Source organism: Myotis lucifugus, unplaced genomic scaffold (genome assembly GCF_000147115.1).
Source record: "Myotis lucifugus unplaced genomic scaffold, Myoluc2.0 scaffold_802, whole genome shotgun sequence".
NCBI lineage: Eukaryota > Metazoa > Chordata > Mammalia > Chiroptera > Vespertilionidae > Myotis > Myotis lucifugus.
The window spans coordinates 46,765-70,740 of NW_005871850.1; the positions used below are offsets into that span (position 1 = coordinate 46,765).

The window sequence follows — 23,976 nt, forward strand, 5'->3', positions numbered from 1 at the left end:
GTTGCACAAACTGCGTGGAGAATTTGGTCACCGTGTCTTGCTCCCCAAAAGTGTAGGTGTGCCATTCTCCCTGAAGTAGGGCAGTGGGGTGCCACCACACAAGGCATCCGTGGTCACTGCCTCCTAAGTGGGCATTCCCTCATGCCGAGGAGTGCCGCCCACACGCACAGCTCGGGACCCAGCTCACGGGTGCCAGCTGCCTGATGGCTATTTGGGGAACATGTACTGAAAATATCCTCTGCAAAATGCAGGTAACCCCTGATCTGTATTCACAGGATGGATGTCAATGAAAAAGAGCGCAGACCAATCCCTGATGCATCTGAGAAGCTGAGAAGTGTTACCAGCTGCAGAAGGCGGTGGGAGGCCCAGCGGCGGGGCTTTCAAAGCAGAGTAAAAAGCAGAGTAAAAATCACTTAGCCCATTAGTCTCCAGTACCTGGTATCTATGGAAACAACTGGAAACAGGCCTCAGAACCACCATCAGAGAGCATGCTGGCTCTGCGGTCCTCCCACCTGGAGGGGCAGCCTTCCGGGTGCAGGACGGAGGCAGGAGCGTCTAGGGAGCTCCTGCCATGACATGGGGCCGTCCTGCACCCCACAGCCCGGCCACCGCAGTCCTGTCCCGTCTGCCTTGCCTCCAGAGGCACTCACAGTCCCAGACCCCCTCCAGCAGCTCTGCTTGCCCCACTCCACAATGATTCCAGCGGCCCTGCCGCCCAGGCCCACCCCCACCTCTGGGAGGTCGGGCACGGTGGGGTCGGGGCACATCTTCCACCCCCATGAAGACCTGGTGCCCTCAGCATCCCCGGCCTAGAGAGGAGAAACAGGCTCAGAAGGCTGGGCCGCCGGCCCCGGACGCCACAACTGCCGATGCAGCAGAGCCAGGACGGAGCCTCACGGCTGCTGCGCCCTCTGTGCCCCGAGATGCCGGGCTCCTGTTCGTCCCCGAGCAGATCGCAGGAGCAGCTGGGAAAGCCTCTTACGAGACGCTCTGCTCAGCCGAGGGCTATGGCTGCTATTAGAGGCACAGACGGCCGCCGTCCAGGGCACCAGACCCAGTGCCCGGCGCACGGTCCCAGGCCGGCCCCCAGTTCCTGAGCTCCAGGGGAGTCTAGGTGTTCACCAGACACACTTCCCCGCTGACCCTGCGGAAAGCTGCCAGCTCCTCGGGAGGGGATGGAGGGAAGGAGGTGACACTCCTGCTCCCCCACCTCCCCGGTCGCTTAGAGTCCACCCCCACCACAGCAGACACGCCCGTCGGACAGGTGCTGCGAGGAGGGCGGGGACTCCGCAGCACCTGGAACCGAGAGGCACCGAGCGCACCTCACACCTGGGGTTTGGTCACAGGTCTGGCTTCGAGGACACTCAGGTGAGACACAGACACCAGCCTGGCAGCGTGGTGAGTTCCCCCACGCCCCCAGGTTCCCATGGTGACCTCAGCCAAGGGCGGCCCCGCAGCGGGCGAGGGCGAGGCGCGGGCGGGGCGTACTCACCCCACTGCAGGGGGGCCAGCTGCAGGTGCTCCAGGGCCAGCTGGTTCAGGACGCCCTCCACGCTGGCCTCGCCCGTGCGCTTCAGCGAGGGGTGAGCCTCGGTCAAGGAAAACGCGGCTCCCGCTGGGCCCTAGGACGGGAGGGGTAGCGCTAGAAGTCTCTGGACAGACTCCCAGACAGGAAACCACCTGCAGATATGCAGACATGCCCTCCTCCAACCACCCGAGACCCCTGAGCGTGCGGGACACAGGCCCCTCCTCCGACCGCAGACCCGGCGAAGGAAGCCACGGCCGGCGAGGAAGCCCAGGGCTGTCCTCGCTGGGGACGCAGAAATGGGGTGTCTTCCTCAGTAAACACCACCAGGTGCGTTTCCGACACGTGTGCATTCCCGCTGGCTTCCTGTGTGAGCTCTGCCTCGTGGTGTAATTACACGAGTGTGACAGATGGGCTCTCTGGTGTGAGCCGTCATGGAGCGAGTATCGGCAGGTAGACTGGGACGGGGCTGAGGCTGAGAACCGGGGCGGTGTGGGGGCCCTGAGGAAATGAAGCCCCTAATGGGCTCTGCTCTCCCTCCTCTTGGTGCCACGTGGTAGCTGAGCAGGGGGGGTGGAGACTGAATCCTGGCACCTCCACTGGTGAGCGGGGTGGGTCTGTTTCATCATCTGTAAAATGGGCTGAGGAGCAGCACGCCTTCTCAGGCTCATGGGGAGTGAGTGTAACCCACAGGCAGCGTGGGGAGTGCTAACTCCACTCTCATTCTCTCCTCCCCCCCGTCTCCCCTACTCTCAGGAACACGGCCATCATTTCTGTGGCCTCAGATGCCACAGGGACCGACTCCGCCACAACAATCTATCCGTGTTTCTCCCAAAGATAACTCTCTCCCTAAGAAGAGCTTTCCAGGTGAAATGCTCTCCACCTCATTACACACGGGGCTGTGTGCGAGCTGGTATTACCGCTGCACACTTGGCCCTGCAGTGTGACTCATCCCAGAGCCTGGGACACTCTTGGAGGGGGCCGGGACACAGCGCTAAGACTGGACCCACCACCGCAGCTCGCAGGCCTGCCGGGGACACGTGTCATCAGCCAGCTCCATCTGTGGCTGTGTCCCTCCCCTTCTCAGGCCACCTCTCAGCGAGGACACCCGTCTCAGTCGGGGGGTCACCGTGGCGGAGGCCCCGAAGGGGGACAAGCATCTGTGGGGACACAGCGCCCTCGGCTCTGTTGTCTTTAAAAAGCCAAAGCCTCTGTTCCTTACGAGGAGCCAGCCCAGCGGGAAGCCTGTCGGGCGCTGGGGTCTGGGCGTCTGTGACCTCAGAGATGACCTGCACGGCCCCTGCCCTGGCCTAAGGCAGGACAGGCACAGGCAACACCATGGGCAGGGCAGGACCAGGGGCTCCGGGGCTCCACGCAGCTCTTTCCACCACTGCTAGGAGCGCCCACAAAGCCCCCTCCGCCTCCACGCAGCCCACAGCCAGTGGCTGACTGACAGGGGAGGGTGGCTGACTGACAGGGGAGGGTGTTCGGCCTGCGGGGACTCCGGAGAAACAGCCACGCTGTCCTCAGGGAGCCTCCCAGGGGAAAGGCCGCACCGGCCCCGCCCTGCTCCCCGCAGCCAGCCGGCCCTGTCCTGTACCACTGGGGGGCCCAGTCGCCTGTCCACGTCCTTGTTTAAGGCTCTGCGACGTGGCACCTTAGCCCCTCTCACTACAGAAATCGCACCAGGCTTTCGAGGTGGGTTGAGCGCGGGGCCTGCAGAACGGAAGTGGCGCCCGCGAGCTGGGCCCCACTGAGGAGCTTGGCAGTGATTCGCTGGAGGAGCGAGTCAGAGTGGGAGCCGCTGCAAAGCTGCCAATGGCTCTGGGGCCTTGGGAACCGGGCCCGGAGCACACTTCTGTATTAATTTGCTTTCGGACGGGAGCCATGGAATTCTACAGCTGAGCTAATAAAGCTAATTACCTGCCTCCACACCCCTTTTCGGCCCCAGGAGCCACCCAAGCAGTGTTGTGTCTGGGCCTCAGCCACGCTGTCTCGTCCTGTTGCTTCCTCTGCCGCCGCTGCGGCCCAGGTGACAGTCCCAGCGCCTACGGCCGCTCCTCCTCCTTACATACACAGACCCTGGCACTTGGGGCCAGAGATCAATAACGGTGATAATGGCGATGATCCCTACCATCATTCCTACCAGCAGGACGTCTCTGCAGGGTCCCCACGCGAGGCCGTGCGTGCAGGACGCGTTTAACACACATCTGCTCCACTTAATACTATTTTCACATTAGACTTGAGAACATGGAGGGTGGAAGGTAGGGACTGCCATTTCCATTTTAAAGAGTTTTTAATTCAGGCCCTTGCAGATACTAAGGAAGCTGGCACCGCAAGGAAGTGGGGGGATCAGGGCAGTCTGACCCTGGAGCCCCACCTGCAGACACAGGAAACCTGGACGCCAGGAAAGGTGGGGACCCCCCCACTCAGGGCCCACAGGCGCTGGGCCCACCTCTCCTCCAGCTCCCAGGACAGCCCTTGGGGACTCTCCGTGGTACTGAAGAGCCTGCCTCCCCTTATGCCAGTGGTTCTCAACCTTCCTAATGCCGCGACCCTTTAATACAGTTGCTCATGTTGTGGTGACCCCCAATTTCATTGTGACAAATTGAACATAATTAAAGCATAGTGATTAATCACAAAAACAATATGTAATTATATATGTTTTCCGATGGTCTTAGGCGACCCCTGTGAAAGGGTCGTTCGACCCCCAAAGGAGTTGCGACCCACAGGTTGAGAACCGCTGCCTTAACCCCTTCTGGTTGGGGATCTGGGACACAGCAATTAGGTCTCCAACTAAGTCACAGATCCTTGTCCCCCCGACCTGCTCCTGTCCCTTCGGAGGGCAGGGAAGGTGACCCTGGGGCAGCGGGACTGTGCCATCACTGTCATGCGACCCAGGCTTTGCAAGCCTCGGAGCCACACCCGTGTGTAACGATTGACAGCCCTGTGCTACTGAACCAGAGCGAGTTCCCAGCTCAGGCAGCGTCTGACTAACAGGAACCACAGGGCCCCCAGCCTCGCCACTCCCTGCCGCAAAGGCATGGCTGTTACCAGGAGTCACTACAGGTCGTCACACCTCCTGCCTGTCACAAACCCTCGGGGGAGTGAGCCAGGACACCCAGCGTCCAGCGCTGCTTCCCACTCGGGTGCCTGCCGCCGGTGCCCCCTGCCTGGAGCCCCCTTCAGCCTGGCCTTTCTGGTGACCGCCCACCATCTCTGGAGCTCACCTCCACCTTATCTGGGACGCCCTCTCTGATGCACCCCCAGCCCTCCCTCCTCCCTACACTCCTGCTCGGGTGTGCATGCGCCCCCACGTGCCTCCCCTGCAGGGCCCGAATCCACACGGGGTGTTTACCGACACCCAGTCCGTGCGCTGTGGGGGTGCTAAGGATGAAAAGACCCACCAAGATGAGATCCCTCCTGCTTTAAGGAGCCCAGTCTACTTGATAGATCTTATCTCACGGGCCATCCATCATTATAATTACATTTAATTATTCATCAGTGTTTGTGCAGGGCCTTTTGTTCACAAACATTTGCACGCACACGTCTCAGTTAACCTACGTGCCGAATCTTTGAAACTCAGCAAGATGCAGGGAAAACGCAGAAGGTTCAAACACCTTCGCTCCCATTGTCTGCTCGGCCATCAGTGGTGAAATATTGGGGGATGTGCTGTAATCAAAGGGCCATTTGAAGCCACTGAGCAGCATTTGAGATCCCATCCGCTTATGTGACTGAAGTTCACCAGGACCCCGTCGGGTACTTTAGAGAAAATGATGGTTCCATCAGCCCTTCCCCTGGGGCCTGTGCTGCCCGGCGGGGGGCCGGACTCTCCCGAGCCCACCTCGCCTCGCCTCGCCCGGGGGAAGCAGCGCCCTGCTCTCAGCACCGGCTAAGACACACGGCTGTGAGCCCAGCGGGAAACCCTTCACGGGTGCTCCTAGTGAGCGTTCTGGAGGGGGTGCTGGGCTGGGGGCCACTCCTCGACATCCCCCAGGACAGCGGCCGTCGGCGCCCACGCGCCCGCTCTGCAGGAACCACCAGTGCAGGGGCTCCGCCCAGCCCCACTTCAGCCCAAATAAATGAGCAGGTCGTCACAAACAGAAGTTACGCTGATGGAAAGGTGCTTAGGTGATTAGTGAGCCTCTTCCCCGACTGTCTCCAGTCTGCACCGGGAACTCTGGGAGCGTTCTCATCACGGCAGGGCTGCCAGCGGCTCAGCTCAGCACCCTGGTGTCAGAGACCAGTGGACGGGGAGTGCCAGGCAGTGCACTGAGCTGCCAGGGGAGTTGCAGGGCGCATTGCTGCGGGCTTGTGGGCTGAGGACCTGGAGAGGCAAGCATGGGGCCAGGTGAGATGGAGGGAGCACCTCAGGGCAGGAGGGTGTACCAGGTGAAGGTGTGCCAGCAGGACCTGTCACTAACACGAGTATCCACACTGGCAAGAAATCTGGGATCCAAGGCCAGCACCTGCCAGCCCAAGACCTTTCCTGGCCCTGAATCGGTGCTTCCGGCAGGGGCCTTGCAGGTGGTGAGAGGCAGAGAAAAATGCCCTCTCTCCCAGCCGTGGCATTTCTGAGCTACTTGTGGCTAAAATGCAATAGTTGCTGGCGAGTGTGGCTCAGTGGTTGAGTGTCATCCCATGCACCTAGAGGTCGCCGGTTCGATTCCTGGTCAGGGCACATGCCCGGGTCTTGATCCCCAGTGTGGGGCATGCAGGAGGCAGCTGATCAATGATTCTCTCATCATTGATATTTCTATCTCTCTCTCCCTTCCTTCCTCTCTGAAATCAATAGAAGTGTATTTTTTAAAAATGCAATAGCTAACCCCTCATGGGTCCCCTCCATGGTCAGAAAGCCCGAGCAGGGGCATCGAGAGCCACGGCCGTGAAAGGATATGATCCGCCACCGGATGCCCAGCTTGCTGTTGATCTCCAGGCCGCGCGCCTCCTGCCTCTGCTCCTCCAGCTGCTTTGGACTCGCAAATTGTCCCTTCTCCCCAGGGGACTCTGGGAAACTCTCAAAGTTGAACTTGTCCACCTGAATCGCCATTCTGAGAGAAGGGGACACAGCAGAGAATTAGTCAGGGGGTGGGGGGACTAGGTCCTCGCTGGCGTGGGAGAATCAGCACATGCCAGTGTGAGACGACATAATGGGTCATTATCGCAATTCATGACGGGTGCGTTCCGAGGAGATGAAATAACAGACTCCCGGGGTAGCTCCAGCTTCAGAGCTGGTTCCACACACAGTGTAGCACTGAATCCTCGGTCACAGACTCCCACCTCGAGGAAGGCTCGGGCCCCAGAAATGGTACATCTGGAAGAGGACGGGACAGCAGGGCCCGCTGTGGAGAACCTCAGAGACTGGCACTTATGCAACCTGGGAACCCCAAAGCCCCTGGGATCTGCAGCATCATCAGAGCCCCCTGTCACTCCTCATCCTCACTCTCCATCCTCGGCCAGACAGACTGGCTCACACACACCATGCCTCACTGGCCCTCTGCGCCCGCCTGCCCACAGCCAGCCCCTGCGCCCGCCTGCCCACTGCCAGCCCCTGCGCCCGCCTGCCCACTGCCAGCCCCTGCGCCCGCCTGCCCACTCCCAGCCCCTGCGCCCGCCTGCCCACTCCCAGCCCCTGCGCCCGCCTGCCCACTGCCAGCCCCTACGCCCGCCTGCCCACTCCCAGCCCCTGCGCCCGCCTGCCCACAGCCAGCCCCTGCGCCCGCCTGCTCCCTTGTCTTAAGCCATTTCTACCCTACAGGTTCACGCTCTAGTATCACATTCTCTACAAGACCCTCCATTCTGTTGGCTGACCAAGCCCATTTGTAAGATTTGTGCCGATTAAAGATGATAGTGGATACAAAGTGGCTGGCACGGTGCCTGGTACATGAAGACACCCAAAATAGTGGCTGCCATGGTGACTGCTGACCCCACGTGCAGAGGAAGAGACCCAGGTGCCGAGGAGGTAAGGAGGCGCCGGCAGAGCGCAGACCTGGCCTGCAGTTCCGACCCGCCCGCCGCGCTCCCAGCCCCTCCCAGACCATCCCGCCGCTAATGATCCCGTTCATCTTTGATGAGTCAGAGTGAAGTAGAATTAATACGACGACTGACTGCCAATTTTCATGTTTCATTTTATGGCCAAATGTGTCAGTAATAGTCAAGAGCTGGCACGAAAGAAAGGTGCTGAGATGTTCAAAGAGTCTATTAAAGAAAGCGCTGGTCTTAAATGCCGCACCGTGTGATTCAGTCTTTAAACAGCTGAAGACCTTGCCCCAGACGTCTTAACGATGACATTTAAATACAAACCAAGGAGTCGGATTTAGAGGGACCCTCCCCGCAGAAGTAAACTGAACTTCCCTTGGGAGGTGATGGATAGTTAGGAGGCGTGACCTGTGGGAGTCTGTGTGGCGTGTTACACGGGAGTCCATGTGGCATGACCTGCAGGAGTCTGTGTGGCGTGACCTGCGGGAGTCCGTGTGGCATGACCTGCAGGAGTCCGTGTGGCATGACCTGTGGGAGTCCATGTGGTGTGACCTGTGGGAGTCCGTGTGGCGTGTCCTGTGGGAGTCCGTGTGGCATGACCTGTGGGAGTCCGTGTAGCGTGTCCTGCGGGAGTCCGTGTGGCATGACCTGTGGGAGTCCGTGTGGTGTGACCTGCAGGAGTCCATGTGGAGTGTCCTGTGGGAGTCCATGTGGCGTGTCCTGCGGGAGTCCGTGTGGCCTCTTGCTGCTGAAGCAGCCTCTACTAAACCCTCAGGTGTGGAACTAGCTGCAGGGACCCAGGAGGAGACCCCAGACAGTGCAGAGAAGGCGCCTGTGCATGCACTATCTCATTTTACACTTAGGGGGACCTGTGTCACCACCCCCATCACAGAGGGTGAGCTGAGATGAAGTACTGTACTACAGTCACAGGAGACAAAGAGCCAGGCTCTAAGGCAGCCCTCTGCTCTCGGCCCTGCATGGACACTGGCTGGCCCCTCCCCACAGCTCCACCCTCCAGACGCTAACTCCATGCACCCCTCAGACCCCGCCAGGCAGGGCCTTGCTCAGGGGCCTCGCTGCGCCCCACCCCACCTGCCTTCCTGGGGAGAAGAGCGGAGAGGTGGACTGTCAGGTGGTGGTCAGAGCTATGACACAGGTGCTCAAGGTGCTATGGGGGTGCAGGAAGGGACAACCAGTGCTGCCGGGCAACCTCAGGGACAGCTGGGAAACTGGCTGGCGGAGCTGAGGGGGCAGGGCAGGCGGGGGGCGAAGGGGGGGACCATCCCGGACAGGCTTGTCACTGCCGGGAGCAGGATGTGGTGGATGGGACTGTGACCACCGACCCTGGGTGTCGCTCAGACCGGACGGAGGACACTGGGAAGGGGCTGACGGGACCAGTTTTCAGTGCCAGGGCCCCATCCAAACCAGAACCGCCAGCAGGAAGACAAGTTCCCGAGGCGCGGCTTCTCCAGGGATTTATACGTCAGAATCGCCTGAGTATCATCTGTGTGCAAAGTAACATTCATGCAACCTTCAACAAACAGCTCTGTCAACAAAACTCCAGGACCTATTTATAGAACTCGGGTTGAGAACTAAAGGAGACGCCTTTAGAAAATAAAAACTAGAACCCATTTCCAGAAGCCAACATTCCTTCCAAGGGGCTTACGTACCAGGGAGGCATGAAAGCTTCCCAATGACAATCCCTAGCGCTCTGCGGCCTTTCTCTGGGCTGGGCACTAAGCTCCCTCCCCTTGCGTCCCGCAGGGGCTGCAACGAGAGGAGCCGGGCCCCTGTGCCAAGCCTCTGGAGCTTCTCCCACTTCACCCGGTGCAACCCGAGTGTGGGCAGGTGGGTCCCGGTTTACAGATGGGGGACCGAGGCTCCAAATGAACTGCCAGTGTCATGAGGGGTGTAGACAGGGAGGCAGAGGCCTGGGAGCCAAGATCCCATGAGTAGAGTCAGCGGGATGCCAGGCGAGGAGGGAGGGGAGCGGCAGGAAGTGTCCGAGCCCGGCCTAACTAGGCCAGCGCTGACCACGCGCTTGCACTGCCCGCCACCTGTGCCGGGGGAGCAAGGCAGCAGACTGCGAGCAGGAGGGCCAGGAGGAGGCCAGGATGGGGACACGGTGGGGCCCAGAGGCCTGGATGGGGCACAGCTGGCAGCCAGGGGAGGTCTAGGCAGGGAATGGCACCACTGGCAGCTGGAGTGAGGGTGAGGAAGGGCGGCGCTGACCGAGGTGCTGAATTCAAGGAGCCTGGCAGGGCCTGGTGAACAGAGCCCAGAAAGATCCTGGAGACTTGAACCTGAGTGGGAGGGGTGGGGAGAAGTGGGGACTCCTCAACGCCCAGGCCTTGGCCTTCTCTCCGAGGTACCCACGTCAGTCCTCGTTCTTTCAAAGACCAGCTATTCCTATGCAGCTCTTGGCATGACTGCACCGTCACCGAGCCAGCAGGACACACCAGCCTGCGCTCACACCACCAAGGGAGGGGCCAGAGCGGCTCCCTGCACCCTGACGGCGCGCCAGGGCACCAGCCTCTGGGATCCGGACCCCACCAGGGTCTCCCCCGCTCCCACCGCCAGCATCACCCCCACGTCTTGCTCATCGGGACGGGAACACTCAGCCCCCGGTGGTCTGGCCCAGGTCTCAGCCCCACCTTCCCGGCTAAGCTCCCCTCCCACCCCCTGTGCTCCCAGTGTCTCTGACGAAGCTCATCAAAAAGCCCAGCATCGCAGGCACGGGTCTCCCCAGCGGGCGGAGAGTCTCTGACAAGCAGGGACACAGCCGATCTGTCCTCCCCTGCCCAGCGGCCGGCACATGGCCCGGCACACAGTAGGTGCTGTAGAAACACTGGCTGAGCTAAGAGGCACCAGCAGGCCTGCATGTGGCTGGAGCCTTCTCCTCCCAGGGGGAGCTGCTCAGTGCAGAGCTGATTGGCTAAGGAGGGAAGTGCCCCATTTTGTTAACAAAATGCCTCAATCATACTAAATCAGTTGCCATTAGTAAAAAAGGACTATTACATCTAATTACACATTTCATCGATTCTGAATTAAACCTCCTATTCCCTAAATTAAATGAGAAAAGCAAACAAGAACAGGAAACGCTTAGATTTCCCTTGCAAACCATCGAAGGGTGTGTGCCAAGCTCGGGGAGGGGCCCCACATGTCCGCTTGCCCCCCCTCACGTCCAGAGCTCGGGGCTGCGGAGACACGGACACCTGGACATGCACCCACGTCTGTGTCACTCGGGGTCGGTCAGCTGGCCCCCTGGAGCACTTTCTAGCTGTAAGAATAGGGACGAGCTGAGAGTGTAGTCGTGAGGTTTAAGATGCCGCAGGCCACGTGCTAAGCACCGAGCACGCACGCCAACAGTGGTACCTGGCCTGTGGGTGCTCACCTGTGAGACGGGGACGGTAGGTGAAGGGCTCTTCCGCCCAGCAGTCCTGGGTGAGGAGGTCCCGCTGTCTGTCTAACCCTCTGTTTCCCACAGGCGACACAAAGGTGACACCTAGCATTGCAGATGACACAGTGGGTGTTGAACAAGTGTGGACCACCTGGACGTCACAGATGCGCTGGGTGAGGGGATGATGCTCATGGGGGCTGTGCCCGTGGGGTCTTGTGCCCTCTTTTAACTTGCATCTACCTCCCTGCGACTCCTGCAAGGGACAGGCTGTGGGGGGCCAAGGCAGGAGCCGTGGCAGCCTGGGGTTGGCCTGTAATGTCAACAGTTGTGAGAACAGCTAAGTGCCTGCTAGTGGCCTCTCGGGCAGCCTCCCCTCACAGGTGGGCGGCTGGCTCGGCTCACACCAAAAACAAGGGCGGTCACAGGGAGATCAAAGCTCTGGCATGAGCTCTGGTTTCCATTCAGGAGGCCAACAGCAGCGCTCGCGGCCTTCAAGGAGACAGAGAAGCGCTATTTATACTCAACCTGTTCCGGCCGCGGCGCTAAAAGGGCAGAAACGTCACAGTGACGAGATGAACATTCAAAGACAGCCTCGACCTCCCCGACCTGTCATACAGTGAGAGGCGCCCACGGGGAGGGAGCTCAGACGGGAACGTTCCTGGGAGAGGCTCAGAGAGGAAGGAGGCGGAAGGAGGCCACGCGGGCCAGCAGGAGGAGGATGACACAGAGGCACCTCCAGTGCTCACCGTGCGGCACACACGTGGTAACCTGTGGACTCGCCACAACCCACTAGTGCCCCTGGCACAGAGGCGGAAACCGAGGCAGGGCAGGACCGCGCCTGCTAGCATCGGCCCTCAGGCTCCAGAGCCTTCTGGCTTCCCAGCTCCACTGTCAGGCGCAGGCAGCCAGCCCTGCTCTCGCCCTCCCACCTCCCAGCTGCACAGGGGGTAGAGGCAGGGGCCTGCAAACAATGCCAACGCCTCCTCCACAATCGAACCTGGGGAGCTCGGCCGTCCGCTCGGAACAGGAGGACATGAGTGGTAGGTGCCAGCCTCAGCCTGAACGCCTGCCCTCAAGGACCATGTTACCCAATCCTCACAGCCCCTCAGGAGCAGGTGTGACACCCGTTTCACAGAGGCGGAGCCTGAGGACTGTGGGTTAGTGATGGGCCAGTGCAGGCAATGGCAGTCCTCACACTCGAGGTTTCACTGTGGGATCACGTGGTGCGTCCAGGAAGAAGGCGAACACTCCCAGGCCTGGCACGCTCCTCAGGCACGTAGCTAACACAGCGGCACACGGAAGCCCAGCATCGGGGATGGTCCAGGAGAAAGGGAAGGAGTCGTTGCCCTCTCGGCACAGACTAAGCCATCCTGAGGCCCCCGGAGCTCCCCTCTCCCCCTATCTGTCTGCACGGGCCATGGGCTTGGGACTGTCCCGTCTGCAGAGCCAGCCCTATGCAGACCAGGCACAGGCAGCCCCCGGACAGCGCAGGTCTGTACTCTGTCAGCCTGTCAGTGAGGGTCACATGTCCGGGGCCGGAGGAGGGAGGGAACGCAAAGGCGGCGAATGAGAAACTCGGGCGCTTCACCCTGTAACAGGCTGTGATTTATTGCTCTATCGTGATGACAATGGCCTGCCAGAGAAACTGCGAAACAAAGAGTAAAAGCACACGTCCATGTTGGGAACCCGGCTCTGGGGGATTTACGCCTCGATGCTTTCCCTTACTCACGGGCAATCTGTGGAGTGTGTGGGAGCACCGGGAGCAGCGACACGACACAACATGGGAGGAGAGGCGCAGGGTCCAGGCGCGCTGGTGGCGCCTCAGTGGAGACTGCGTCCTGGCTGAAGCTGTGGTGCCCAAGCGCCCACAACAGCAACGTGTGCGTGCAGGGCGCTCACGGCAGCCAGTGAAGGGGCCCTGGGTACACTCCCCATCCTGTCCTCACCGAGAGGCCGAAGAACACACACAGTAAAGACAGAAGTGAACAAAACCATGCTCGTGCCCACCCAGCAGGTACGAGCGACCATGCAGCGAGCAACCTCGGATACACATTCCACTCAAGTGCATGAGCTACCACATGGGCCAGGCTGGCCGTCACACAAGTCGCCACCTATTTACAATTCTGAAATCACCGAGTATTCAATCTGGTTGACAACATGCATGTCACGTGTTTTTAGGGGCAAGTGTGCTGATGTCTGCAACTTACTTTAAAATCCATGAGCAAATATCATGGATTAAAAAAGATGTAGATATATAAATAGATATATAAAAACTAAAGGCCCAGTGCATGAAATTCATGCATGGGTAGGGTCCCTAGGCCTGGCCAGCGATCAGGGCCGATCTGCGGGGTGACCGGCAGGGGGATGTGGGGAGGGGGTCCCCCACTGGCACCTGCCTTAGCTGGCCTGGGGCTGCCCGCTCGCCGGCCCCACCCCCCACCACCGCCAGTTGGAGCCTGCGGGCTGAGGGCAGCTCCTGCGTTGAGCGTCTGCCCCCTGGCGGTCAGTGTGCGTCATAGCGACCGGTCATTCCACCATTCGGTCAATTTGCATATTAGGCTTTCATTAACTAGGATACAGGGTATACCCCCCCAAAAAATGTATACACACACTATGAATTATAAAGGCAGTGTTTATTAAAACATTTCATTTTCATTTAACAGCTATCAGCTATTAAAGTGTATACACATTTTTTGCGACACCATATGTGTGTGTGTGTGTGTGTGTGTATACAGATACGTGATAAAGCTACTACAGCAAAACAGTAATGACAAATCTAGGTGGGGGATTTACCAGTACTCACTGGGAAATTCTTTTAACTTTGCTGCATGTTTGAAATTTTTCATAATAAAAAAATGAAAAAAATCAATCATTGTCTTCAGTGGTCGCCCAGAACACCTGAGACGGGAGGGGCAGTGTGCGTCTGCAGGGAAGTGGCTGTGCAGTGGCTCCCCACGTCTGTCTCGGGAACCCCACTCCAGCCCCTTCTAAGAAAAACCTCAGGACTGCCTCCAAGGTCAGTCTTTCTAGTCGGCAGCAAAGGGCTCTGAAGGCCGGAGAGTCTCAGAGAAATAATCAAAGCCCAGAGCACTAATACGCTTAAGCACCATTTCCACGGCCATGCAGCGGAGAAACGGCACCATGGAGCTCCTCGGGCAGAGCAAGAGCGCGCACCGTCACCGCGTCCGCGCCTTCACCACACGCCATCACCGCGTCCGGCGCCTTCACCAGGTCCCACGCCTTTGGGCGGAGACACTCCGGCCTCAGGAATGCCTCGCTGCAGTGATGCGTTCTCAGCGCCCCAAACTGCATTTCCATAAGAACACATCTCCTCCTCTAATCTCCTTCCTCAGAGAAAGAGGCAGAAATGGACCACCTCCCCAGGCCTGCATTGGACAATACACTGCTTTCTCTCGCCTCCGCGGCTTAACCTGCACCCAAATTCAGCCTCAACAGGGCTGGCTCCTTGCCTTCCTGTGCCAAGGCCCTGCTCCTCTGGCTTCAGAATCAGCGAGGGGCAGCGAGTGAGCGCTGTGTGCCAGGCACAGGCCAGGTTCTGACACGGGGTCTCGGCTCACCCTCACAGAGCCCCATGGAGCCCCCTTTTCCTCCTTACCACAGGAGGAGGAGCAGGCTCGGGGGTTTAAGAGACTCACCAAGTCAAATAGTTACATTTAAGTGACAACATCGTGGACGGTTGAAGTAGAATAAACTGAACTGGACCCTGAACGGGGAGACCCTCCAGGCGTCCGGCAGTTAGGGTCCCTGGGGCCCTCCCCAGAACAGTGAACAGGAGTGTGCCAAGAAAATGAGACGGGAGGGGGCACAAAAGCCAGCTGGACGCCTGGGTGCCGCGGGAGGACAGACATTCCGAGCCCGCAGAGCACTGGGGAGGGGCTAGGGTGGCCCCACCCTGGGAGGAAAGCACCTCTTTCGGGGCGGCTCTGTGGACCCAGAACTGGGCACAGGAGGTCACGCTATTGAGCCCTGAAGAGCTTTGTGGGGCGTCAGGAGCTGGAGGAGCCAGAGAAGGTCAGTCAGGTGAGGAAACCCGGCACCAGGCCCCTGCTCAGAGCCAGCTCACTCGCGCCAGAGCCGCTGCTGGGCCTAGGTTTTGCCCTGTGACAGCCCTAACTGAAGCGTCTCCTCACGGGAGCTAAAAATAGCTACCTTAACGCCAATGAGTCCCGACAGCCACAACCACCTCTGTCCACAGCAAGGCCCAGGGAGTTGCCATAGAAACTGCACGAGTGGCCCTGGCTACTTCAAGGTCACAGGGGACTGGGGCGACCCTGGGGCACAGCCCTGGAGAGCACTGGGGCTGTGGGCGGGCACACGCTTCACTGAAGCCGCTAGTGAGCCGTCCCCTCAAAGGTGGGGAGAGCTGACGGGCACCCTGCAGAGACAAGAACCCGGGTCTGGCAGAGGGACAGGCCCGCATGCAGCAGTGGCTCCGACCCAGGTGGAGGCCCTGGGCTGCAGTCCCTCCGTGACAAACTGGGGAGGACAGCCCTGCACCCGGGCCCTGCCCAGGGACCATGGATGTGCTGTCTGTGCCCAGCCCACATGCGCCCAGTACTCGGGCCGCTCCCTCTGCCTCACAGACGTGCAGAGAGAGTGCGGAGAGTGAGGCCAGCGGCCCCGCATGGGGCCACCCAGAGTGGAGGCTCGTCCAGCGGACTTGCTATCCAAGTGGACTTGGAGGAGCAGAGCCCCCGCGGACACCCTGCAGCTCGCTTTGCGCCTCCCGGTGTGGACGGCCTCCCCGTCAGGTCAGCCCAGCAAGCGAGGGCCTGAATGTCAGGCAGCGGTCGATCACAGACTCTAGTCAGCTGGTGGCGAGGGCTTGAGCTGAAGGACACCCTGAGTGGGGGCCGCAATTAGGCCCCTGGCAGCCCTGGCTCCCCTCAGCCCACATGGAGAATAAAGGAGCACAGTGGGCAGGGAGCCCATCTTGGGGACCAGAGCAGCCGGGCCAGGCCATCCCAGGCCCTCGGTCCCCAGGGGCCAGAGCCAAGCCGTGAGGCTTGTCCTGTCGATACCCTCATGCCTCCTCACAGCGTGTGCACCCGGCACTGCTCAGCCTGCCTACTCACAGCCCCTCTGCTGGGACGCAGTCCCCACTGAGGTGCCGCCAGCTCCTGGACTCTGCCGCCCTTCCCCCGTTCTGGGTCACACTGCGCTCCCGTGCACGCGGGGGCCCTGCCACATCACAGGGCCCAGCTCAGCCTCCTCGCCTCCTCGTGAGGCCCAGGCAGCTCCCACCAGTGGCTTTAGGGCGCCTCTCCAACCAGAGTCTGCGACACTGTGTCAGGCAGCGCCCTCCCTACTCTCTGTCCGTCTTGTCTTCTCCTTGAATGGCAGGCTTCCCAGGGCAGGACTGACTTCTTTTGTTTTTTTTAATATGTTTTTATTGATTTCAGAGAGGAAGGAAGAGGGAGAGAGAGCCAGAAGCGTCAATGACGGGAGAGAATCACTGATTGGCCGCCTCCTGCACGCCCCTCACTGGGGATTGAGCCCATAACTAGGCATGTGCCCTGACTGGTTCATAGGTCAGCCACTGAGCCACGTCGGCCGGCAGGACTGACTTCTGAGTGAAGGCTGCTATCCCGGCCGCACGGGCGCAGGGATTGGGGAAACCCGCCACTCTGGGATGCTGGCGGCCGCTGTGGCCGCCCGGTGTCCCTCCCTAAGGGGCCTGCCTCCCGCCCATGTCTGCGCTGCACTGCTCGCACTGTGACAGCGGGCATGCATGACACATTCTATGAAAACATCGTTTCTGATAGCGGCACAACAGCCAATTACGCAAATGCACCGCAGTTTACTAGTCACGCCCCGTCGGTGACACTGGCTGCTCCCAGGGTTTCTACAAGTAACAGCGACACACTCATCCCGTGCTCAGCACTCGCCTGCAGCTCAGATGGTTCCTGGTCAGGAGAGCGTCCGAGAGGAGCGTGCTCACTGGCCCCACAGCTCCCAAGGCCTTGCTGTGCGCAGCGGGATGTGCTCGTTTTCATGGGAACCTAACATCTCACGGCATCCCCCCAACACGGAGGGAGAGGGGCCCACGTGGCCGAGGCCCCTCCTCTGAAGGTTCCTGACACCTGTGGACACAGGGAGCCACACCCCTAGGGAACAAGGACGACGTGGGGGGAATATCTGACTGTGGCCAACGCCCTGAAGGCCCAGGTGAAGGGCCGCGCGCGCGGGCACAGCCTCCCTCAACACGGGGCTGCCCTCACCCCGCGTCTCCACGCGCAGCTGCAGACGGGGATCAGAAGGCGGCCCTGAGGCCCCCGAGCAGGAAACGACGCCTGGTGAGTTCCCATTAGTCAAACGTTTTCCACCTACAAAGGTTCCTGAGCCCAGAAGCTTCGCCCGCCGGCCCGGGAGCCCTGCGGGCACCGACCCGCTGAGATGTTCCCAGCGAGGTCTCCGTTAGCATTCATGACGCACGGCCTCGCCGTCCCTGTTTCAGAGACCTCCCCAAACACAAGGAGCAAACACAAACAGAGCAATGACTTCACAAAGCAGCGCCGGCGCCACGTTAGGCAGGGTCTGCGTGAGCAAATGCAGAATGTGCTCGAGGAACAAGTGATTGGAAACAGAAGTTCCTGTCCACTAGCCACCGATAAACAGCCACGAGCAGGCGAGGCGACCAGTAGGATGGAGGGCTGCGCAGCACCCACCAAGCTCCCCACACAGCTGTCCCCAACCCCCAGGGCTGGCTGGGGATGAGCCCAGCTCCTGGGCCCTGGCCAGCACCCCCCGCCTGCCCCGCGCTTCCTGCACCCAATCCCAGGTGGAGGGGGGAGGTCCCCGGGGGCCTGGGTTCTGCCCCCAAAGAACAGTGTCTGTTTCCCAGGGCCAAGCACACCTGGCAAGAAGATGTGCTTTCCATAAATGTTGAATAAATAAAAGGTAGCACTATATTCTGTACATTTCTAGTATAAAAGGAAGGGCCCTGTGACACCCATCCCCATGCCCACAGCCGCCACCCAACCCTTGGGAGAGACTTTCATGGAACAACCGCTCACTCCGTCTCTGTCAGCTGAGACGGGGGTGCACATGTTGGTGTAAGAATTCCATGCCAGGCGCCTGGGTACAGCCTCAGGAAAGAGAAAAGCATCAATAAGATGCTCCATCACAGGAAGAAGAGAAGCAGACACTCAGTGCCTTCTGATGAAAGGGGAGCACAGGGGGTGTGGGGGGCACGTGGGGATGTGGGGACGCAGGGACATGGGATGGGGAGTGGGGACACGGGGATGTGTGGGGGCGGGGACACGGGGATATAGAGAGGCGGGGACACGGGGATGTGGGGATGTGGGGAGAGGTACATGGGGATGCGGGGATGTGGGACACTTACCGCTGGCACTCGCCCGCATGCAGGATGAGCTCCTCGTTGCCGCGGGCGCTGAGGCTCAGCTCGTGCTCCGTGGAGTTGAAGACGTCCAGGAGCAGGTGGCACTGCCGGGTGCTGCAGGGAGAGATGAGGGAGGCTCAGAATCGCCTGGTGGCCGAGAGGAGAGCGGCTCTGCCTTCTCTCCCCCAGAAGGTCCTCCCCTCCTTGAGGATGTCGGCACTGCGATTCATCAAAAACGCCCAGTGCCCCTGGGCTGAAAGATGACTGCGGCGCATTCCGAGCAAAACTGTGGACTCGGAAAAGTGGGTCTGGGGTCCTCCTCGGTCCCGGGTCACATGCTCACAACCCTGCTGTGCCCTGAACAAACCATGCGACCATGAGAGGTAACTGGAGTCTCCTCACTCACAGGTGTGGGGACCAAAACACTCGATATGTAAGTAAGACAGCGGGGGGCGGGAAGGGGGCACTCGGCCAGCGTCGTTCCATGAATGCCACATCTGAGTCACAATCCCATCAGCCCCTGCTCCCTGGGGTCCCAGGCCCGAGCCCGGTGCGGGGTGCCGGGCCCTGGTCCTGGGGAAGAGCCCGAAGCTGATGTGCGTGGCTGCTGTGGGTTCTCACACCCCTGCTCCTGCTCGGGGCGTGGAAGACACTGGGGCTCGCTCCCCCACGGAAGCCTCCGCTCCTTCGTCCTACAGGGAGGCCGTGGGTCAAAGTCCTCGCCAGTGAGGACAGACTGCAGGGGACTCTCCATCCAACAGAAGACAAGGCCCGAGAGGAGAAGGCGCTCGCCCTCGGCCTCCGCTCCCTGCCCGCCCTCCCTAGAGTGCCCGGGTGCGAGGAGCTCATCAACCACTCGAGGCCACGAGGAAACACCACGGGCTGCGGGAGGCGGGGGCCAGGAGGGGCTGGGCGTGTCGTGGCTGAGCAGCTGGAGCAGCCCTCACGCCCCCGCCCTCCAGGCTCATTAGCTGCACACACAGAACAAGACCGACCACACGCTTCAGTGGGGTCGGCGCCATCGGTTCAGCTCCCATTACAGGTAAATGCCGCCCAGAACGAACACGGTCTCCCAAATGCCAAGCATCTCAGCTGCACGTGACAGGTCGCCCATGTGCCTGCTGATCTGCGTGGGGCAGCGTGCCCACGGCAGCAACAGAGGTGGAAGCCACTCTCCTTCTGGAGGAGCAAGGGGAGCAGTTTTCACAGAAAACAGACTCGAGGAAGGAGGCCCCACCTGGTGTGACCTCCAAGCAGGCCCCTCGGGGGCATCTCCTGAGTGCGGACAGGGCTTCCTGGTGGGGAAGGAACGGAGGGGAACACAGTGAGGTCACTCCTCCCCATAACCCAGGGCTGTGCTCCCGGGGCCTGTTCATGGGGAAGGATAGTGAGGCCCGGGCGATGACTGGGACTCAAGGCAGCGCTCAAAGCCTCTAGTTTTCACAGCAGACAAACCAGGTTCCAAACCAAGCCCCACCCCCTGCTCTTTCCAGAGAAGGGACCCGAGGAGAGCGGGGCAGTAACTTCTCCATGGGTGTGCACATACACACGTGCACATGTGCACCCACATATACACACCCTTGCACACATGTGTACACACACACATACGCACACGTGCACACATATGCACATGTCATCAAAAAGGCCAGGGCATCTGGGAAATATCCATTTTTCAAATGCGCACCGGAGCCTGGCCTGCAGGGAGGGAGAGCGGCAGCGTAAGGCTCTCGCTGCCGCGCGGGAGACGCATCCCACACCCGCCTTCAGAAGGGCAGGTTCGCACCGGTTGCTCCTGGGCCCTTGGGTGGGGGTGTCTCCCCAGAGGTTCAGCTCTTGGAAAATATTCATTAGCTCTGACAGCTGCCTACAACAGGCCTCTTCACTCCGCTCACGGGAAAATGAGTTTCAAGAACAATCTATCCGCCTTTGTCATAACTTCATGAAATCTTTAATCACAGCAAAATCTTTCATCAGAAGAGGGAGTTGGTGAAACATTTATCAGAGGAGGGAAATGGATGACTTTTAGAGCGGGGAGGGGAAGGTTCCAACATCTGTGTCCTCGCTCCCAGCCGCATGGACGGACATGGGCACGCGGCCCTCTGGGCCCTGTGTTTCGGCTCCCTGGGTGCCTGGACCCACCCTTTCCTGCTCTGACTGAGGACGTGCCGGTGGCCTGTGCCCTCTGTGATCCATGAATGGGTTCCCTTCCCGACCTGCAGCCGTGCCCACCTGTGTCCCGGCTCTGAGCACCTTGCCCGCCACACCGAGACAGAGCAGACATGAACCCGCTTGCTTTCTGTGTGGGCTTTTTCTCTCCCTGGGCCCGTCTTTCTGAAGTACAGGGAAGCCCCGAAAGCCTCCTGGGAGACCTAGGTCAGAGCAGGTCCTGCAGGACAGACCCACCGCCAGGCGTTGGGGAGGGCAGGGCCAAGGCCCGGGGCAGGGAAGGACTTGGGGGAGGGGGAGGCGGGGGGTGGCCAAGCCCTGGGGGGAGGGGAGGAGATGTCCCAACACAGAGGGCAGAGCATGTGAAACTACCTCCACATGGTCGGCACCCACCGTGCCCTCTGCCGAGAATCAATCTTATTAACCCGCCTGCACATATAATACCCGTGGATACGACGCAAACGAGAAAAACAGGGTCTCTGCCCGGCCCGCTGAGCATCATCCACGCACCAGGGGGTTGCTAGTTCGATTCCCCGTCCAGGACACATGCTGGGTTGTGGGCTGGATCCCAGGTAGGGGCCTTGAAGGAGGCAGCTGATCAATATGTCTCTCTCACATCAAGGTTTCTCTCTCTCCTCTCCCCCCCCCCCGCCCCCATTCCTCCCTTACTCTCTCTCTAAAACAAATGGAAAAAATATCCTCGGGTGAGGATTAAAAAAAAATAAAAAGACTTGAACAGACAGCTCAACAAAAGGCAACTAAGCCCCAACGAGCGTGCTGCTCCTCACCTTTAGGGAAGCAGCAGAGAGACCAGGTGCGGACACCACGGCGCTCGCACTGAAGTGGCCCCAGGAGAACACCGACAAGGCTGAGTGTCAACGAAGAGAGGACGCAGGGTCCTTTCTCTCCTGCCCAGGGCCTGCCCGGGGCACTGCCCTCCGAGAGCAACGGGCGGTGTCTCCTAAAGCTAAGCTCACGCTGACCTGTGTGTAACCCTGCAAGCCCACTGGGTGCTCAACCTCGAGAAATGAAAACGCTCCTTCGCACAGTCGGGACGAACAGGCGTTTATGGCAGCTCTACTCATGGTCCCAAGAGCTGGAACAGCCCGAGGTCCTTCGGCTGTGACGGGCCTCCCAGACAGGGTGCACCTAGACAAGGGAAGCTCCGCAATCACACAAAGTCCAGCTACCGACGCCCGCGACACGATGGATCTAAAAGCAACATGGTGACCAGAAAGTCCCCTTCAAAAGCTGACACATAGCAGGCTCCCATCCCCACCACGTCCTGGAGACGCCGGGCCTGAGCCAAATACACAGGAGGCCGGAGGGCAGGCCCGCGGGCACCGGACCAGGGTGGGGCGGGTGTGACTGTGAGGAGCACATGATGAGGTTTCGGGGTGACAGATCTGCTCTTTGTCCTGATTGTGGGGGAACGTGAATCCAATGTGTGTTAGAGCTCACAACACTCCATGCTAGAAAAGTCCATTTTGCTGTGTTCATTTAAAACTTTTTACACTGATGCGGTTAGAAAATAAATGGCACAACAACCTTGATGAGCTCGTCCGAACGCCGGTTTGGGTGCTCAATAACTGTAATGTCTTAGGCAAGTCATTCCATTCCTCTGCGCCTCAGTTTCCCCAATGAAGACAAGGATACTGATGCCATGGGACTACGGGAGGCTCCCACGGGGAAGCGTGACGGTGCTTCCCGCAACCACAGCAGGGTGTTATGTGACTGTGAGGCGGTGGCAATCAGGGCTGCTGCGGGGAGCAGTGACGGCAAAGCAGACACGCGTGCCCACAGCAACCCCTCGGACTGCCCAGGACTGCCTGAGCCACAGCGCTCGAGAAACTCCCACGCCCAGGACCGAGTCTATCCAAACACCATGCGCCACGGCCAGGAAGCACGGGGCCTCTTCCTCCCTGAGGTCCACGGGTACCTCCGGGGCCTCCCAGGGTCCGAACATCAACATCCAGTCACTCCTGGGAGCACAGACTTGGGTGACTGCAAAGCCCAAAAGGGCGCCATGGCCTCATGCACCGGGGCCAAATCCGGGTGGTCTCCTAAAAGTCTGTAGCTGCCTGGTTTCCCATTGTCTTCTTTCCAGAACAACTCAGCAGCCCGTCTCAGCACGGAGGGCTTCCTTGTGTGTGTAAGAAAGCCAGGAGCTTCATCAGTCAAAGGTGAGGGGAACAGAACCCAGGGTCCGAGTGCTCCCGGTGACGAAGCCATCGCCCACTGCACACTGAGCTGCCGAGCTCGCGAACGTCCTCGAGCCATGACCACCCGGCCATCCACGGAACAGGGTTGCTCAAGGCATCATGCAAGGGCCACCTGCAACCCAAGCTCTAGAGGAGACTGCACCAGACCCAGAGGCCGCCAGCAGTGAGGTCACAGAGAGGCGGGGCAAGGCCACCAGGCCCCCGGGATGTACCGAGGTGAGTGACGTCCTGCAGAAGGCACAGGGCGGCTGCCAGAGCTGGTGTGTGTGACTCTCTCCCTAGCACATGGCACACCATTGCTGTGTGCACGGGCACACACACGGGAAAATGATGACACCACTTTTCAATGATCCACCTTGTGTGAGGCCCTGCATTCGGCACTTAGGTGCACACTTTGGCAGGGCCTGCAAGATCCACGTCCCCTCCCTCCCAGACGAAGGGAAGATGGTGCTGGGAGACATGTGAATGCACAGACACAGGCGCAGAGCCAACTGAAACCAGGTGCAGAGACGACCTGGTGCTTGCACAAACCCCATTCTCGTTGGATCTAAAAGCGATTACACACAGAACTATAACAACTGGGGGAAGATGGACCGTGACAAATCAGCGCTACCATGGCCTGACTCCTGCCTGCAGCCGCGCTGCCGGCCAGGGGGAGATGGGAGTTTCCTAAATGGCCGGGATGAGCGCCGGGATGTGTCAAGTGGGGTGATTTCTGTGAATAATGGGACGACTGTTGCGCCCCACGCCCTGCTCGGAGGAGTGCATTTTCCTCGCAGCGTCTCTGGCCGGATCATTTATCCTAACAGCCGAGGAAAAACTGCTCCCCGGACCGAGGGAGGCTCGGCGCTCAGGCGGGGCAGGGCCCATCCATTTCAATCTCTCCCTGACCAGATTACCGGGCAGCTGGTGTGAAGAGGGAATCTCGGAGGTAATTGACCTCCTCAATAAAAGTCGACCGAGGACTGTGCGCAGCCCCGGGAGAAGGGAGGCAAACAAGGAGGTCGCCACTGCCATCTACGCCGTGTGGCGCCGAGGAGCAAGCCCTGCCCTCTACTGTCTGATGGCACCCTCTTTCCACCAGGAGCCTCGGCCATCACCCGAGGGACAGGCAGGCTGAAGCAGAGGTGAGCCCAGGCACCCGCACTCCCCGGCAGAGGCCCTGGGGCAGAGGCTCGGATCAGGTGCCAAGAGGCCACAGCTCAAGTCCCCTCTCTTCTCCTCACTCACGGGCAACAGAGGACGAGTTAGAGACAGGAACCGACGCAGTGCTGATGTGGGCGGGGCTCTAGAGCTGAAATGGGGTGCTGGGCACCCCTGG

The 23,976-nt window shown here is 60.0% G+C and overlaps 1 protein-coding gene across 3 annotated transcripts in view; it reads right to left on the minus strand.

Annotated features, from left to right (window-relative positions):
* The window catches only part of TRAPPC9 (trafficking protein particle complex 9), a 154,148-nt gene that overhangs the window by 32,480 nt on the left and 97,692 nt on the right, over positions 1–23,976 (minus strand). For 2 of the 3 annotated variants that reach the window (XM_023747158.1, XM_023747159.1), the window contains 3 exons: positions 18,271–18,381; positions 6,423–6,576; positions 1,493–1,583 (listed from right to left, as the gene is read on the minus strand). In XM_023747158.1, coding sequence (XP_023602926.1) covers positions 1,493–1,583; positions 6,423–6,576; positions 18,271–18,381 — 356 coding nt within the window. Of the gene's footprint in view, positions 1–1,492; positions 1,623–6,351; positions 6,577–18,270; positions 18,382–23,976 lie in introns of those variants that run through there. The other variant, XM_023747160.1, reaches the window with a different exon arrangement.